We start from the raw sequence: 16,792 nt of genomic DNA, 5'->3' as shown, positions 1-16,792 counted from the left end.
AAAAAAAAAAAAAAAAAACTGATAGAATATATAGTTGTCACTAGTGAGGTCTGCCAGTCAGAAGTGGGCTCTGAAGCTTAGCACTGTTGAGAGACGAAGTAGGAAGGCCCCCTAGTGATCTCCCATTTCAGTGGGTCAGCAAGAGACCCTTGTACTCACTCACAGTTATGGCCTAAAAATACCTGGTATTTCTAGGTATTATGTAGCCATACACACACTGTACCTACCTAACACAGTATAATGACAGAGCTGATAGTAATACTTCATTATTCACTTGGTCTATATCTAAATATTGAGAGATGACAAGTAACTAATTCCTGGTGAGATGAGTTAGGGAGGACTCTTGAAGGAAGCAGGGTTTGGCAGTGAGGAGAGCCGTTCCCTGGAGAGCAGCAGTTTGTCTGTAGCTGGGCTGAAAGGTAGTTCTGTGGAGGATGGCAGTCTGTTTTTGCCCTGCCCTGCCGGGTGACCTGACACCTCATCTCCTTTCAACTTAGGCAAGTCTCCTGGCTTGTGAAGGCCTAGCAGGTGTGAGTTTGGTTCCCACTGCAGCCAGCAAGAAGATGATGCTGAGCCAGATTGCCAGCAAGCAGGCCGAGAATGGCGAGCGGGCGGGTAGCCCTGATGTGCTGAGGTGCTCAAGTCAGGTACAGCGCTTGAGTCCATCGTGGCGCCTGGGGGTCGGGTGGCCTGAGCTCTCTGCCAGGAGATGCCAAGCTCTGATTCCTCACTGCTTCCACTTAGGGAAGTGGGGAAAGGAATCTAGCTGGGGAATGAATGAATATCAGTACTTCAGAGAACTAAGGAAGGTCTTTTCTGTACCTATAACTCCTTAAGACCAGGGTACTTGGAAAGGAACTAGATGGCACTTTTTCTAAGCTTTTGGGGTAGGTGGTTTACTGTCATGTAATTGTGTGTTTGAAAGCAGCATTTGATCTTGTCTTGTGTTCTGAGATGGACTGTGAGTTTAGATTTGATTTATCTTCAAAGGGCCATCGAAAAGACAGTGATAAGTCCCGAAGCCGCAAAGATGATGACAGCTTATCTGAGGCCTCTCATTCAAAAAAGACTGTTAAAAAGGCAGGTAATGGGGTAATCCCTCAAACTGATATAGTTTGGTAATGGAGTAATCTTCCTCTTTCTTACCTCCGTCACTCAACCTGTAGCTTTCCCTAGATGCTTTTGGTCCCTCATAGCCAGTGAGTATATACCATAGATTCATCCAGAGACTACTTTGGTAGTTGGTCTCCACCCTTGTGAACACCTATGGTATAGGCTGGGGAGCATGAGGTCCCATTGGGGGTGGGGGAGCGGACTCCAGCTAAGGTCTTACTCAGAGTGCTGGGTTTGACAGGGCAGACAGCTGACCCACTCCACCTCCTTCCCCAAGGGTCTCCTAACTAGGGAATATGGGCAAGGATGGCCCCTTTAGACAGTATCAGACAGGGTCCCTTGTCCAGCAGCTGGAAGTGGACCTAGGGTCTCTCCTGGAAGAGGAGAGAAGGATGGACTCATGAGATGCATGGTTATTGCCCCCAGGTGGTGGTAGTGGAACAGAATGGTTCTTTTCAAGTAAAGATTCCCAAAAATTTTGTTTGTGAGCACTGCTTTGGAGCCTTTAGAAGCAGTTATCATCTAAAGAGACACATCCTTATTCATACCGGTAAGTTGCTTGCTCTTATTCAAAGAGGGAGAATAGTTGATAGCTTGTCTTCTGTTGTGTGTCTATGTGTGGGTCTAGCTGGGTTTGTTTTAAAGGGTTGGTAGTAGAAATGAAGAAAGAAAGCTGGGCATGATGGCTCACACCAATAATCCCAGCACTTTGGGAGACCGAGGTGAGAGGATTGAGCCCGCAGGTTCAAGATCAGCCTGGCAATTTGGCAAGACTTGTCTCTACAGTAAATCAAAAAATTAGCCAGGCATGGTGGCGTGAGCCTGTAATTCCAGCTACTTGGAAGGCTGAGGCAGAAGGATCACCTGAGCCCAGTAGGTCGAGGCTGCAGTGGCCGCGAGCATGCCACTGCACTCCAGCCTGGGCGACAGAGTAAGACTTTAACTCAAAAAAAGAAAGAAAGGAGGAAGAAGATAAGTGAGTGAGGTAGCAATGACATGGCTCTGTTTCTGGTGTCACTGAGACCAGCAACTTTGGGGATCCTCCCCTTTATGATAGCTTGGGTGTCTATACATTGGTAGGAGTTAAAGTTTCTGAGAAAGCAACTGAAATGAGATCCCTGCCATACATACCACCTCAGTTCACTTCTCTCTCTGCTGGGCCAGGTGAGAAGCCATTTGAGTGTGATATATGTGATATGCGTTTCATCCAGAAGTACCACCTGGAGCGCCACAAGCGTGTACACAGTGGTGAAAAGCCTTATCAGTGTGAACGGTGTCATCAGGTAAGGCTCATAGGGTGTTTCTCCCTGCTAGAGCCCAACACACAAACTTTGCTTCCCAGGAAGGAGGGCCAGCCCCCACTCCTGTCTGACAAAGGGGCAACCTGGCTGGCATTCCTTGCCATAATAGTGGGAGCACCTTAGAATGAGTGCGTCAGCCGGGCTCGGTGGCTCAGCCTGTAATCCCGCGCCTTTGGGAGGCTGAGGTGAGTGGATTGCCTGAGCCCGCGGGTTCGAGACCCGCCTGGGCAACGAGACCTCATCTCTACAATAAATCAAAAAATCAGCCAGGTATGGTAGCGCATGCCTGTAATTCTGGCTACTTGGAAGGCTGAGGTGGAGGGATCGCCGGGGCCCAGCAGTTCGAGGCTGCGGTGACCGGGAGCAGCCACTGCACTCCAGTCTGGGCGACCGAGTGAGACTCCAACTCAAAAAAAAAAAAAAAAAAAAAAAAAAAAGAATGAGTGCGTCTCTCTGGTCTTAGGCGGCTGGTCATTGGTCATGAATAGGGGCTGTTAGAATATTGAAGAATAATTATAAAAGTGTTTCTTGAGCACTTACTCTGTGCCAGGCACTGTGAAAGCATACTTCATTGAATCCTCATATGAACTCCATAGGGTTCCTCCATAGGGTTCCTCAACAGCTGTGTTGTCCTCATTTCACATAGGGGAAATTGCAGTTTGGAGAAGTTAAGTTTCCCAAGGACATTGCAGACTAAGAGCAGAGCTCCTGTGCTTTGGAGGAAGAGATAGGATCTTTGCCCTGGGGGTCAGTATCTGATCTGATGACAATATAAGAGCCAGGACCAAAACAAGACGAGAACAAGAGATGAGAAGTGATAATAGCTGACACTTCCTGGATGTTTTGCTAGGTCCTCAGCTCTGCTCCACACTCCTACACTGAAACTTCAAAATACCAGAAGGTTCCATGGAGATACAGACTTTGTCCCTCTGGTTCTCACTCTGTCCTCAGCCCCAAGAAATGTACCTGCCTTGAGAGAGATTCCCAATAAATATTTGATGAGCGAGGCAGCTGCCCTGTGAGTAGGTGCTTTTAGCCTTGTTTTACAGATGAGCAAATAGGTTCCAGCTGTTCGATACCTTGCCCAAGGTCACACAGCAGCTAAACAGTAGAGCCAGGGTTAAGACCCGGGCACCATGTCTCTAGAGCTCACATACTTAACCACTGTGTGCTCGGCCTGTCTGTGCACATGCTGAGGGGATGTAGAATGTGTCATCTGCCTGCGTGGGTAGAGTAGAAGTTAGCCAACAGGTAGCTGAGTTTCTCCTCTCAGGCACTTAACCCTCCCTTTCTTCTCAGTGTTTTTCTCGAACAGATCGATTACTCAGACACAAACGGATGTGCCAAGGGTGCCAGTCCAAGACTTCCGACGGGCAGTTTTCTCTATAGGCGCAAGGGGCCCTGGGTGGTGGGAGCAATCAGAAGAATCTACCGAAGAGCGCACCCCCTCTGGTCTGATGGTCCCACCACCGCCCTGTCGAACCTGTCCCCCTCCCAGAGGAGTGGACCCAGGAGACCAGAAGAGTGCATCAGGGGACATGGCCCCAGAGCCTCAGCTCTGTAAATAATCTGAGACGATGAGTATCTCGGGGAAGTTCCTACAGCATTCCTGGGTAGGGGAGCTAGTCCCCGGACCCTTGGCTGAGGTCATAGGTGGGGACTCAGGGTACAGGACCAAGACTGAAGTATGGCTCCCACAACCTTGGACTCCAGCTGGCAGCTGAAATGGACAAGATTGGGGAAGGGAATTTGTTTGTTCTGTTCTTTGTTTATCCAAAAGCAACTTCAGGTAAACTGTGGATGCAGGTAATCTGGAGGCATAGAGTCCTGGTCCAGAGCAAGAACTGCTGATCCAGCCCTCTCCCAACACTGAGTTTTGAGTTGCAGTAGCTCCTCGTGTTCCCCAGCCATGCACTTGAGCTCCTGTTTGAAGAATAGGATCAGGAATGGCAGCTGAGCTTTTCTGGCCTCCTTTTCTGTAGGGACAAAAGGAAAAGCGGAGGGGAGCACGCAAGTGCTGGATCCAGAGAGAGCGGGTGGCACCTCTTACTTCCGCAAGGGGAGAGCAAGAGTTGCACCCATGGGTGTTGTCATGGCCCATGCCACTCTGGTACCTGATGGGGTCAGCTCAAGTGCCTTTAGGAGGAAACTTGGGTGAGAGTGGCCCATGAGGCCCTCTTCTTTTTTGGGCAACTGATCTTGGAGTTAATTTGTGGCTACCTCGCAGCCACTGACTCAAGCCAGACAGAGGTATTGAGCAAGGAGTCGTGGACGTCCGAGTGGTTCTCTTTTCTCCTGCCCTCTTAGGAACAACCCAAGACTAGTCCCAAGTTGGGTAAACAGCTGTTCAAGAAACAAATGTGTGGTCTTCTGCCATGACTGGCAGTAGGAGCTGTTCTCCCGCCCCAAGTCCTATCACTGTATTTGGGCAGAGGAGACAGGGGGTCTGTCCTTTGGTCCCAAAGAACACGATCTTGGCTCTCTCCTTGATGGCCATCCCTACCCAACAAGGAATGGGGGAGGGGTGTTGCAGAGAAAGGCTGAAGAAGAACCTACTGTAGGTTTTATTCTGAACCATATTCTTTGCTCCTCTCTGCTCCAACACCACCACCTTGTCCACCCCCCAAAAAGCAATCAGGGCTGTGTGTGTGTGTGTGTGTGTGTGTGTGTGTGTGTGTGTGTGTGATGTGATTGTTGGTGTTCATGTGCTTGGAGGAGATGGCCTGTTATTGAGCCAAACCCTTCTCTGGCCCCTCACCTTAGGGAAGGCTGAGCAGAAAACAGCCACCTCCTGCCCATACCTGAAGGGTGCTTAAGATCCCAGCAGGAGCTGAGGAACACAATTTAGGGAACAGGAGGGCTTTCTTTTGGAGGGATTTTTTTTTTTTAATTGACTCACCAAGCTGTTGGTTAGGGCATTTCTATTCCAGGGCTTGTGAACATAAATTTTCTAAGGTGAAATAAACCCTTTCTTCCTGCTAAAGAAAAGATCCTTGTGGGAAGTTCTGGGTTTGGTTGATCTTCACTGTGGCCTGCCCTGACCTGTCCCCCAGAGAGGGATGAGGAGAGAACTACCTTAGGAATCATGGAGACTGGGTAAACCTGAGCACCAGACTGTTGGGGGTGGGGGGGTTCTGAGATGCAGCCTTCTGGAAGTGTGACTCCATTTCCCAGAAAATGTGGGGAAGGGATGGCAGCAATTGCTGGCTGTTAACCTATTCCTGGGAGATGGGGCTAGGAGTCGTCCTTGCCTCTGGTATAAGTATTTCAGGGAGAAAAAGGGATTTTCCCTGGCAGTATCTGCAACCCACTGGGCTGACACTGCGGACCGTTTGCTGCTGTGTACTCTTCTGGCTTTATGCTGACACTCCCATTTGATGTGGTCCAGAACTTTGACCTGAGTCCTTGGATCTGCCCTGCAGTGACTGCAGGCAAGGGCACCTTTCTGCATGTGAGCCAGCCCCTTCCTATTAGAGAGCTCTGCTGGGGCTGGGATTTTTCTGTCATTCACTGCTGGGAGGATTGACCCCACATCTCCCAGCACTCTCTAGACCACCATTTTAAACATTTAGAAAACTGTCCTCCCAAAAATGCGCTAGAAAATGGGAGGCCTTACTCCCTACTGCTTGCAGCTCATCTCTTTGGGATGGGGGGGTGTGTGGAGATAACCATATGCATGACTAGGCCCTGTGTGTACCATGTACTAGGTCAGAAGGTGCCCTGGCACCCTGCAGACCATGGCTTCCTGCCCATGTGGGAGGGAGGGAAACTCAGTGTGGATGTGCAGAAAGCCATAGCGGACCCCCTGCCAAGAGTTGGTGGTGGCCCTTGAGCAGGCAGTTCTTTCAGGTGTTGGGGTGCTGATGTTCTGGGGCAGTGGGCATGTGAGGAGAGAGGAGCAAAGCGGTGAGTGAAGTGGCTTACCACCCTGAGGGGCCGAGTCCCCCTGCATCCCAGGGAACCACAGAGGCTCCTGGCCAGCACGCACCCCTCCTTGCTGGGGTGGGCCTAGCACTGGAACAATGCCAATGCTTCAGCTGTGTGGGGAGTCAGGGCAGGCTCTGAGACCAGGCCATGGAGTCCGGACTAGGGGAGAGTTGTGCCGGATCCTGGGTGGGACTGCTGCACCAGGCCCCACCATCCCTGCCCCGCACCCCACGTCTTTTCCGTCCACCCCAGCAACCTCGTCATCACTTAGCTACGGATTTAGCCCCGCAGCTTGACATTGGAGGGTCAGCTGAGGGGAGTCCCTCTGCGACTTGAGCCCCTCCCCAGATGCGCTCTGCCTCTGCTGTGGCCCTGGGGCATTTGTCTTCAACTCTCCCTTTCCTGTCCTTCCTCTCCACTCTTTTTTTTTTAATATACTTATTTTGCTATGGGGGAGGGGGATATCAAATGGACAAGATCACTTTTAAATGGTAGTTTTTATAAGATGTTATAAACTTGTATCTTTTTACCATTAAAGTGCAGTGTATGTTCCTTCGTGATATATTTAGGATATTTAAATAAAAGGAAAATGGGGCTTTTCTACATACTATCTCCTCTTTGGGAAGAACATCCTCTGGAAAACTTTTTCAGAGTGGTTTTCTTTTTTTCTCCCTAATATAGCACATAACTTCAGCTCCTATAAACCATTTTTAAACTCCCCCTCACAGAGGAGCAACAAGTAGAAGCAATAGCATCAGGTTCGAACAAGAGCCAAAAGACGTGCAGCAGGACAATGGGGTGAAACACCACCAGATGCAGTGTTCCCCAAGTGTGGGCTATGGCCCTCCTGCCTCAGCAGCCCCTGGGAATTCACAGCCCTCTCCAAACCTGGTTCCAGACAGCACCTGGGGTCCCCTGCACCTTCAGGTTTGCGCTCCTCTGCCTGCCCTCTGGTAGTAAGGAGGAGGATGGATGTGAGCTTTTCCTGAGCCTTGGCCTTGGTAAGATAAAGCTGAATGGCAGCTGTGGGCTGAGGTGAGACTTTATTGTATATTTGGTGGGTGGTGCCTACTCCTTGAGGCACGGAAGCAGGGTCACAATTGTAGGAAGCAGCCTGTTGGGTGTCACTCAAGGTTAGGTGGAGACCACTGCTCAGCAGTGCATGAGTCCCCTGCCAGGTTCCAGCCTGAGAGACCCAGCCTTCCCCCACCTCCAATTCCCGCTGTCCTCCCAGAAAGAAGAGGCCGGATGACATGCTGCCCTCCTTCAGAGAGCAGGACTGTCTGCCTCCTGAAAGCGGGGATTGATGATGGTCGTGATGGCACTTTTGTAGAGAGGATTGTTGTCCTGGGAAAAGATATCATAAACCATGAGGAAATACTCCAGGGTTCCTTGTCCCCCTTTTCGTTTTTTAGTTGGAATCTCACTTTCATCTAGGCTGGAGAGCAGTGGCACACTCATGCCCACCACAGCCTTGACCTGCTGGGCTCAGGCGATCCTTCTGCCTCAGCCTTTCAAGTAGCTGGAACTACAGGCATGCGCCACCACGCCCAGCTAATTTTTTTTTTTTTTTTGAGTTGGAGTCTCACTCTGTTGCCCAGACTGGAGTGCAGTGGCTGCTCCCGGCCACCGCAGCCTCGACCTGCTGGGCTCCGGGGATCCTTCCACCTCAGCCTTCCAAGTAGCTGGAACTACAGGTGCGCGCTATCACGCCCGGCTGATTTTTTGATTTATTGTAGAGATGAGGTCTTGCCAAGTTGCCTAGGCGGGTCTCGAACCCGCAGGCTCAGGCAATCCACTCACCTCAGCCTCCCAAAGCGCGGGATTACAGGCTGAGCCACCAAGCCCGGCCAATTTTTTTTTTTTTTTTAATTGAGATGAGGTCTCGCCAAGTCGCCCAGGCTGGTCTTGAACCCGTGGGCTCAGGCAGTCCTCTCACCTTGGCCTCCCAAAGTGCTGGGACTATAGGCCTGAGACGCCATGCCTGGCCTTTTGTCCCCTAATGTAGGCCAACCAATTACTTGATCTGGGTTCGAGGAACTGATGGGAGTTAGAGAAACTGATCAAGTGTGGAGGGGATGGAGGCCACCTAGGAGGGAGGAGGCGGGGCTGGGCACACGGAGTGGGGAAGCAGAGAGCAAACGGGGGCCAACCAGGAAAGCAAGCAAGGAAAGCCAGCCCTGCGGGGTGGGAGGCAGTCGCACCTGCTTCCAGGTGAGTTGCTGCTGCTCTTTCTCAAAGCGATTGTATTCCCGGCGGTCGTAGATTTCCACCGAGAGCCGGTAAGCCAGGACCAGCCCCAGCCCCACTGCTACGATGCCCCCCACGCAGCCCAGCACAATGGCCTGGGTGTGGTCTGCTCCCTCTGTGAGGAAGAGACAGAACACAGACTTCTGCAGACTGGGCACAGAGACCGAGCCACAGCGGCCCACGATGTGTGCTGCCTCTCCAACCCTCTCTGTCACTGAGGGCGAAGGGAACCAGCAGGGTCCATGGTTGTCCTCACAGCCCAGGGCCTTGGCCACTTGCCTCCTCCTCTGCCTTTGTCCTGGACTCAGCTCTGCCTCGCCCCCACCCCCCGCCCCCACCTGGTTTCCCGTTATCTTCACCACCTCCTGCCCAAGCTCTGAGCCCCGCCCATGAAACTTCCAGGACTCGTCAGCCATGTCCCTGGTGTCTCTGCCCACTCACTCTCTTGGGCACTCACTCTCTTGGGGTCTCACTCTCAGCACGACCCTGCCTCCGGCTTTCTCCTCCACGGAGAAGAAGAACAGCTGGTTGTCCAGGGTCCTCTCCTTGCACCAGCCATCATCCAAGACAGGGTCCAAGGCCAGGGTCATGTTGACGTGGGCACAGACCCTGCTGCAATTGGTGGCCAGGGGGCCAGTCCCAAAGGCCTCACACTCGGCACAGTCCCTGTGTGGTGGATGCAGGAAGTCAGCTGGGCAGCTGTCACCCACTGACCCTTACCCATCACACGCAGGAAGGAGGCAGGTGGGAGCGGCTCAGTGAGCCCTACTGTGCCCCTGCTCCCAAGACTCAGGCCTGAGGCCTCACCTGTATCTCTCACATGGTGTCTTGCAGCCTGGGCACTGGTCACACAGAGCACCGAAGTAGCCGTCCGAGCACTGGCAGCGGTTGCATTTGCAGTGTCCGTGTCCACTGCAGAGCCCTCCCTCGGGACTGACACAGCTGTCCTCGTCCCCGCTGCACTCACATGCTCTGCCCGTGCGGTTGGCACGACAGTGACACACCCCGCACTGGCAGCTGCCGAAGCCTGGGTAAGAGTCACGCACAGGGTGACCACCATTCTCCCCACACTCAGTCGGCCATCACGTGCACCGCAGCCCCAAGCATCCAGTCACTTTCAAGTGCGCCAGACACACGCTCACCAGACCAGAATTCCCACCGTTCGCCCTCAGTGCCACGGAGCTCCCAGAGCCTAAGCGCCTTGGGAGGGCCTCTCAGAGCCTGCCGCCCCCCCATGCTCCAGGTACCTCCACAGAGGATGCCCTCGTGGCGCTCACAGCTGGCGTCATCGCACTCGCACAGGCGCCCGGAGCTCTGTCCGCTGCAGCTGCAGCGTCCGCACTGACACCGGCCCTTCCCACTGCACAGAGGCCCTGTCCCGTTGGGGGCCCGGCACCCGGCTTCCAGATCCAGGGAGGACAACTCGGCCTCGGAGCACTCACAGAGCCGACCCAGGCGGCCGGGCACACAGCTGGGAGGGGAAGGCAGAGGAGAGAGAACTGGGTCAGGGAGTTGGACCACTCCTGACCTGTCCCTCCCAGTATCCTCTCAACAAATTCTCGAAAGAGCTGGGCTCGGTGGCTCAGCCTGTAATCCCGCGCCTTTGGGAGGCTGAGGTGAGTGGATTGCCTGAGCCCGCGGGTTCGAGACCCGCCTGGGCAGCGAGACTTCATCTCTACAATAAGTCAAAAAATTAGCCGGGCGTGGTAGCACATGCCTGTAATTCCAGCTGCTCGGAAGGCTGAGGCGGAAGGATCGCCAGAGCCCAGCAGGTCGAGGCTGCGGTGGCCGGGAGCGGCCACTGCACTCCAGTCTGGGCGACTGAGTGAGACTCCAACTCAAAAAATAAAAATATAAATAAATAAATAAACAAATTCTCGAAAGAGTTAGAGCGAGACGAGGGGATGCCAGGGTAGAGTGGAGCACCGAGGGGTGGAGGAGAGGAGGGACCTCTGGTCAAGGGGAGGGCCTGGGCACATCTGGGAAGCTTCAGGGAATGAAATTCAGGGGCGAGTCCTGGGCTATTCAGGAGGCACCCGTGGGAGGGCAGAGAGCAGGAAGGCAGGGCTGGCCACCTGTGAGGATCCAATGGTGTCAACGGAAGAGGAGACCTCACCTGCACACCCCACACTGTAGGTGTCCCTGGCCGTCGCTGCAGTGGGGAGCCTGGGGCTGGGTGTCACTGCAATTACAATCACACAGTGTGTGCAGCTCCACAGCCAGCTCCTCTGAGAAGCCAAGGGCCCGGAGTCGCAGGAGATGGGGCTCCGGGAGGCAGTGGGTGGCTTGGAGAGTAACCCAGAAATTCACCTGAGGACAAGGTAGGTGGAACTCAAACCAGGATTATACACGCATGTGTGCACAGTCCCCCACCCCCAGCCCACCAATCATCCAGAACCCTACACCTTTGTAAATGAAGGGGTAGAGTCATGATAACGCCCATCTCCTAGAAACAGAGAGGACGGGCACACAGCTGGGAGGGCACAGTGGCTCACGCCTATAATCCCAGCACTTTGGGAAGCTGAGGTGAGAGGATTGCCTGAGTCCACAGGTTCAAGACCAGCCTGAGCAACATGGCGAGACCTCATCTCTACAATAAATTGAAAAATTAGCCGAGTATGGTGGAACATGCCTGTAGTTCCAGCTACTTAGAATTCTGGCTGAGGTGGAAGGATCTCCTGAGCCCATCAGGCCAAGGCTGCCGTGGCCGTGAGCATGCCACTGCACTCCAGCCTGGGCGACAGAGTGAGACTCCGACTCCAAAAAAAAAAAAAAAAGAAACAGAGGACACCACTCAGTAGCCCCCGCAGGACAGACGGAGGCCCGCACCGCCCTGGGCCTGCTCCCCATGTTCCCTGCCTGCTTTGACCTCCCATTCCCACCCCCACCTCCCTCCTTCTGCCCGTCCTGGCCAGCTCTCACCGTCTGGTTGGTTCGGACCTGGCTGCATTGTCCTCGATTCCCAGCCTTACCCTCCCTCGTCTCAGGACCCTCACACTGGGATTTGTAAGAGATCCGGACTCCAGGGGGGAGTGAAGAGTGTTCAAGGGTCACAGTGGATGACAGGCTCTGTGGGAAGAGAGACGGAGGAACCCCATGAGAGCAGGACCCCAAGCCTCCATGCCCTCTCCAGGCGGTCCCAGTTCTACCACATCCTGCCTCTGGGGCTCCTCCCATTCTTCTGCCCAGTTGGGAGGCCTGTCTGAAGGAAGGACCTGTGACACCCTTCAGCGGAATACAGGGATCCAGAGGCCTCTGAGAGAGCATTTCAGTGCACCTGCCAGGGAGGGCCCCCTAGGGGTCAGGGGCTGGCCAGGCGCTGTACACAGGCAGTGACTGTGTTTGTGAAACCCCAAACGGGGACACATAACCTGGATACACGCAAGGTCTACGAAGCAGACTCATTACACTGAGCTTGTCCTGGAAAATTTGATACTGTCTCCAATTTTTTTGCATAGGTTTAGGACACAGTCCCTGTCATCAAGAAGCCTATAGTCGCTGGACGTGGTGGCTCACGCCTGCAATCTTTGGAAAGCCAAGGTGGGAGGCTGAGGTGGGAGGATTGCTTGAGGCCAGGAGTTCAAGATCAGTCTGAGCAACGTAGTTAGACCCTGTCTTTACAAAAAAATAAAATAACTGCTGAGTGTGGCCGCATGTGCCTGTAATCTTAGCTACTCAGGAGGCTGAGGCAGGTGGACCATTTGAGCCCAAGACATCAAGGCTGCAGTGAGCTGTGATCACACCACTGAACTCCAGGCCGAGTGGCAGAGCAAGACCCTGTCTCAAAAAATTAAATAAAGAAGCCTACAGTCTAGTTGAAGAGATAAAACCTAAACCCAAGAAACACAAGAATTTTTGTGGGCTGGACTCGGTAGCTCAGTCTGTAATCCCAGTACTTTGGGAGGCCGAGGCGAGTGGATTGCCTGAGCCCGCGAGTTCAAGACCAACCCGGGCAACTTGGCGAGACCTCGTCTCTACAATAAATCAAAAATTAGCTGGGTGTGGTAGCATGCACCTGTGTAGTTCCAGCTACTTAGGAGGCTAAGGCGGAAGGATTGCCAGAGCCCAGGCAGGTCAACGCTGAGGTGGCCATGAGCATCCCTCTGCACTCCAGCCTAGGTGACAGAGACTTCAACTAAAAAAAAAAAGGGGGCCGGGCTCAGTGGCTCAGCCCGTAATCCCAGCACTTTGAAAGGCCAAGATGAGTGGATTGCCTGAGCCTGAGGGTTCGAGACCCGCCTGGGCAACTTGGTGAGACCTCATCTCTACAATAAATAAAAAATTAGCCGGGCGTGGTAGCGTGCGCCTGTAGTTCCAGGTACTTGGAAGGCTGAGGCGGAAGGATTGCCAGAGCCCGGCAGATTGAGGCTGCAGTGGCCCGGAGCGGCCACTGCACTCCAGTCTGGGCGACAGTGAGACTCCAACTCAAAAAATAAAATAAAATAAAAATAAAAATAATAAAATATCTCTAAATTGTTTTATAAACTTAGTGAAAGAAGACTCCAGGTCTCACATTATTTACATACAGACCGACCGCGGATAAATGTCAACCCTTCCATTTGTTATCTGTGTGACCTTGGGCGAGTCACTTATCCTCTCTATGTCTGCCTCCTCATCTGTAAGACAGGGTTGATAAAGCTAGGAAACAGGGGTTTGGGCAGGGGTTTGAAGTAGCAAACAGCATGTGCACCTGTGGCAGCACTTGGCAGGAAATCAAAGCTCAATGGATGTAACTTTTCTTTTTTCTTTTTTTGTGTTGGAGTCTCACTTTGTCGCCCAGACTGGAGTGCAGTGGCCGCTCCCAGACACCGCTGCCTCAACCTGCTGGGCTCTGGCGATCCTTCCGCCTCAGCCTTCCGAGTAGCCGGAATTACAGGCATGCGCTACCACACCTGGCTGATTTTTTGATTTATTGTAGAGATGAGGTCTCGCTGCCCAGGCGTGTCTCGAACCCGCGGGCTCAGGCGATCCACTCACCTCAGCCTCCCAAAGGCACAGGATTACAGGATGAGCCACCGAACCCGGCATAACTTTTCTTTCTTGCCAGAGCAGTCACTTAAGATCTAGGAATGTGGGCTGGGCTCGGTGGCTCAGCTTGTAATCCCAGCACTTTGGGAGGCCAAGGCAAGTGGACTGCCTGAGCCCACGGGTTCGAGATCCACCCGGGCAACATGGCAAGATCTCGTCTCCACCATAAATAAAAAAAATTAGCCAGGTGTGGTAGCGCTCTCCTGTAGTTCCTGCTACTTGGAAGGCTGAGGTGGAAGGATTACTGGAGCCCAGCAGGTGGAGGCTGCGGTGGCCCAGAAGCATGCCACTGCACTCCGGTCTGGGACTCCAACTCAAAAAGAAAAAAAGATTTAGGAATGTGGCTGGGCACGGAGGCTCACGCCTATAATCCCAGCAATTTGGGAGGCGGAGGCGAGAGGATTGCCTGAGCTCAGGGGTTTGAGACCAGCCTGAGCAACATGGCGAGACCTCATCTCTACAATAAATCAAAATAAGTAACCAGGCGTAATGGCACATGTCTGTGGTTCCAGCTACTTGGAAGGCTGAGGCAGAGGGATCACCTGAGCCCAGTAGGCCAAGGATGCAGTGGTCATGATATATATCCGGGTGTAGTGGTATGCACCTTTAGTTCCAGCTACTTGGAAGGCTGCGGCAGAAGGATAACCTGGGTGACAGAGCTGAGACTCCAACTCAAAAAAGATTTAGGAATGGGAGGCTGAGGGAGTGAGCTGTTAATGGCAGCCCTGTGCAAGCCATAGATAGGAGCCGTGGAATGTTAGGCCAAAACGTGATCATACCTTCTTCCTTCTGCCACCCTCCCCAGGGCCCTTTTCCCAGTTTCCCCAGAGCCCAGCCTCGCCAGCCTCCCGTCCCGGCCCCTCACGTTGTAGGCGTCCATGATGAGCTGCACCACATTGCTGGAGTCCTCACTCAGTTCTCCCACTGCAGACTTAGGAATCAGCTTACTCAGCTCCTGAGTTTCGGGGAGTTGAGGGAAACGGTGGGTCACAGCTGTAGGAAAATGGGCACCCAGGGGGCTGGAAGGAGGGTATAAGAGGTGCAGAGAATGGGGAAAGCTGGGGTCAGGCTGGGGGGCTCACATGTAGACAATTCTCACCTGGTAGACAGGCAGTATGGCACTGGTGACAGCAAAGATGGGCTGGATGTTTGCTGCAGAGAGAGCCTGGGCTACCTGGCCCACGGAGGGGTAGTCCTGGGGCAGGGAGCAGGGGCAAGGTGAGTGCCCTCTCTCCCACACCCCGCAAGTTCCCCGCAGCCTGGAGATCCAGGACCCAGGGCCCCACCAGTCAGAGGAACCCTGGAGGCTCAGGAAGGAGTAGGAAGGTGACACAAGTTTCCTGTCTGAGCACCCACTAGGGAGGAAGACAGGCTGTCTACAGGGGGGTCACCAGTGAGGAGTGTGAGGCTGAGGGCGGGGGTCCCGGCAGGACAGGAGGTGTGGCTCAGATGGGGAGGGGCAGGGTAAGAGCGGGGACTTACAAACTCTGTGCTGCGACTGTAGAGGCCATTGCTGTCCAAGTGACAGTGACCATCACTGGGCATGAAAATGCCACCCAACTTCCCATCCCCAGCTGTGTGGAATGTGTCGTCTGAAGTGAACACGAGGAGCCGGGACACATTTCTCCAGCCAATCTGCTCCTGGGGTGCAGTGGGGGGGAGGCTGTATAAGTGGACATGGCCTTCAAGCTACCCACCAGAGTTATAGGGCAAGGGTTTGGCTAGCCTCATTTGGAGTCAGTTTGTCCATCTGCCTTGCCTCCCGCTTCTCGCTGCGCCCTGCTCTCCCCAGGTCCCCAAAATAAGGCCACTGCCTTCTGATGAACTAGAAAAACACGGCCGGCCTCGGTGGCTCAGCCTGTAGTCCCGCGCTTCGGGAGGCCGAGGTGAGTGAATTGTCTGAGCCCACGGGTTCGAGACCCACCTGGGCAACTTGGCGAGACTTCATCTCTACAATAAATCAAAAAATTAGCCGGGCGTGGTAGTGTGCACCTGTAGTTCCAACTACTTGGAAAGCTGAGGCGGAAGGGTCGCCGGAGCCCAGCAGGTCGAGGCTGCGGTGGCCAGAAGCGGCCATTGCACTCCAGTCTGGGCGACAGAGTGAGACTCCCACTCAAAAAAAAAAAAAGAAAAACACACCTCTTCCTCAAGATATTTTACTCCACCGGGCTCAGTGGCTCACACTTGCAATCCCAGCACTTTGGGAGGCTAAGACAAGAGGATTGCCTGAGCCTAGGAGTTAAAGACAAGTCTAAGCAACTTGGTGAGCCCTCATCTCTACAATAAATTTTTTTTTTTTTTTTTTTGAGTTGGAGTCTCACTCTGTCGCCCAGACTGGAGTGCAGTGGCCGCTCCCGGCCACCGCAGCCTCGACCTGCTGGGCTCCGGCGATCCTTCCGCCTCAGCCTTCCGAGTAGCCGGAATTACAGGCGCGCACTACCACACCCGGCTGATTTTTTAATTTATTGTAGAGATGAGGTCTTGCTGCCCAGTCGGGTCTCAAACCCGCAGGTTCAGTCAATCCACTCACCTCAACCTCCCAAAGGTGCGGGATTACAGGCTGAGCCACCCAGCCCGGCTTAAATTTTTTTTTTTAAATTAGCCAAGCGTGGTGGTGCACGTCTGTGGTTCTAGCTACTTGGAAGGCTGAGGTGGAAGGATCGTTTAAGCCCAACAGGTCGAGACTGTAGTGGCTGTCAGTGTGCCACTGTATTCCAGTAGGCATGACAGTGAGACTCTGACTCGAAAAAAAAAATTTTTTTTACTCCAATCCACCAGGTAATTGTAAAAATAAATGTGCATATTGACTTCACACCAACTTGAATGGATTTAGAGTCTATCATACTCAGTGATCTATCACAGAAACAACAGAGTACCACATGTTCTTACTCGTAAGCAGAGCCTGAACATTTACCATAATACTATAGAAAGCGATTGGCGGCCGGGCTTGGTGGCTCAGCCTGTAATCCCAGCACTTTGGGAGGCCAAGGCAAGTGGATTGCCTGAGCCTGCGAGTTTGAGAACCACCTAGGCAACTTGCCAAGACCTTGTCCCTACAATAAATCAAAAATTAGCGGGCGTGGTAGTGTGCGCCTGTAGTTCCAGCTACTTGGAAGGCTGAGGCAGAAGGATCGCCGGAGCCCAGCAGGTCGAGGCTGCAGTGGCCGAGAGCA

The 16,792-nt window shown here is 53.3% G+C and overlaps 2 protein-coding genes across 3 annotated transcripts in view; one reads left to right on the top strand and one right to left on the bottom strand.

Annotated features, from left to right (window-relative positions):
• ZNF740 (zinc finger protein 740) overlaps positions 1 to 4,404 on the top strand; it is a 7,697-nt gene extending 3,293 nt beyond the window's left edge. Inside the window, exons 2-6 of one of the 2 annotated variants that reach the window (XM_008072054.2) lie at positions 498 to 647; positions 991 to 1,080; positions 1,540 to 1,663; positions 2,278 to 2,396; positions 3,714 to 4,404. In XM_008072054.2, coding sequence (XP_008070245.1) covers positions 498 to 647; positions 991 to 1,080; positions 1,540 to 1,663; positions 2,278 to 2,396; positions 3,714 to 3,803 — 573 coding nt within the window. In that variant the 3' untranslated portion in view covers positions 3,804 to 4,404. Of the gene's footprint in view, positions 1 to 497; positions 648 to 990; positions 1,081 to 1,539; positions 1,664 to 2,277; positions 2,397 to 3,060; positions 3,222 to 3,713 lie in introns of those variants that run through there. The other variant, XM_021705929.1, reaches the window with a different exon arrangement.
• A 3,193-nt stretch (positions 4,405 to 7,597) lies between these two features.
• Positions 7,598 to 16,792, bottom strand: part of ITGB7 (integrin subunit beta 7) — a 14,191-nt gene continuing 4,996 nt past the window's right edge. The window contains exons 3-12 of the mRNA XM_021705932.1: positions 15,102 to 15,260; positions 14,719 to 14,814; positions 14,485 to 14,574; positions 11,514 to 11,660; positions 10,708 to 10,901; positions 9,839 to 10,062; positions 9,399 to 9,618; positions 9,049 to 9,257; positions 8,546 to 8,706; positions 7,598 to 7,688 (exon numbers count right to left, since the gene is read on the bottom strand). Of these exons, the coding sequence (XP_021561607.1) occupies positions 7,608 to 7,688; positions 8,546 to 8,706; positions 9,049 to 9,257; positions 9,399 to 9,618; positions 9,839 to 10,062; positions 10,708 to 10,901; positions 11,514 to 11,660; positions 14,485 to 14,574; positions 14,719 to 14,814; positions 15,102 to 15,260 (1,581 nt within the window). The 3' untranslated portion in view covers positions 7,598 to 7,607. The remainder of the gene's footprint in view (positions 7,689 to 8,545; positions 8,707 to 9,048; positions 9,258 to 9,398; positions 9,619 to 9,838; positions 10,063 to 10,707; positions 10,902 to 11,513; positions 11,661 to 14,484; positions 14,575 to 14,718; positions 14,815 to 15,101; positions 15,261 to 16,792) is intronic.

This window comes from Carlito syrichta, unplaced genomic scaffold, assembly GCF_000164805.1.
Source record: "Carlito syrichta isolate Samal-C Ts95f unplaced genomic scaffold, Tarsius_syrichta-2.0.1 Scaffold314836, whole genome shotgun sequence".
NCBI lineage: Eukaryota > Metazoa > Chordata > Mammalia > Primates > Tarsiidae > Carlito > Carlito syrichta.
Note: the sequence above shows the minus strand (reverse complement) of the source record. Positions and strands in the feature narration are given on the sequence as shown.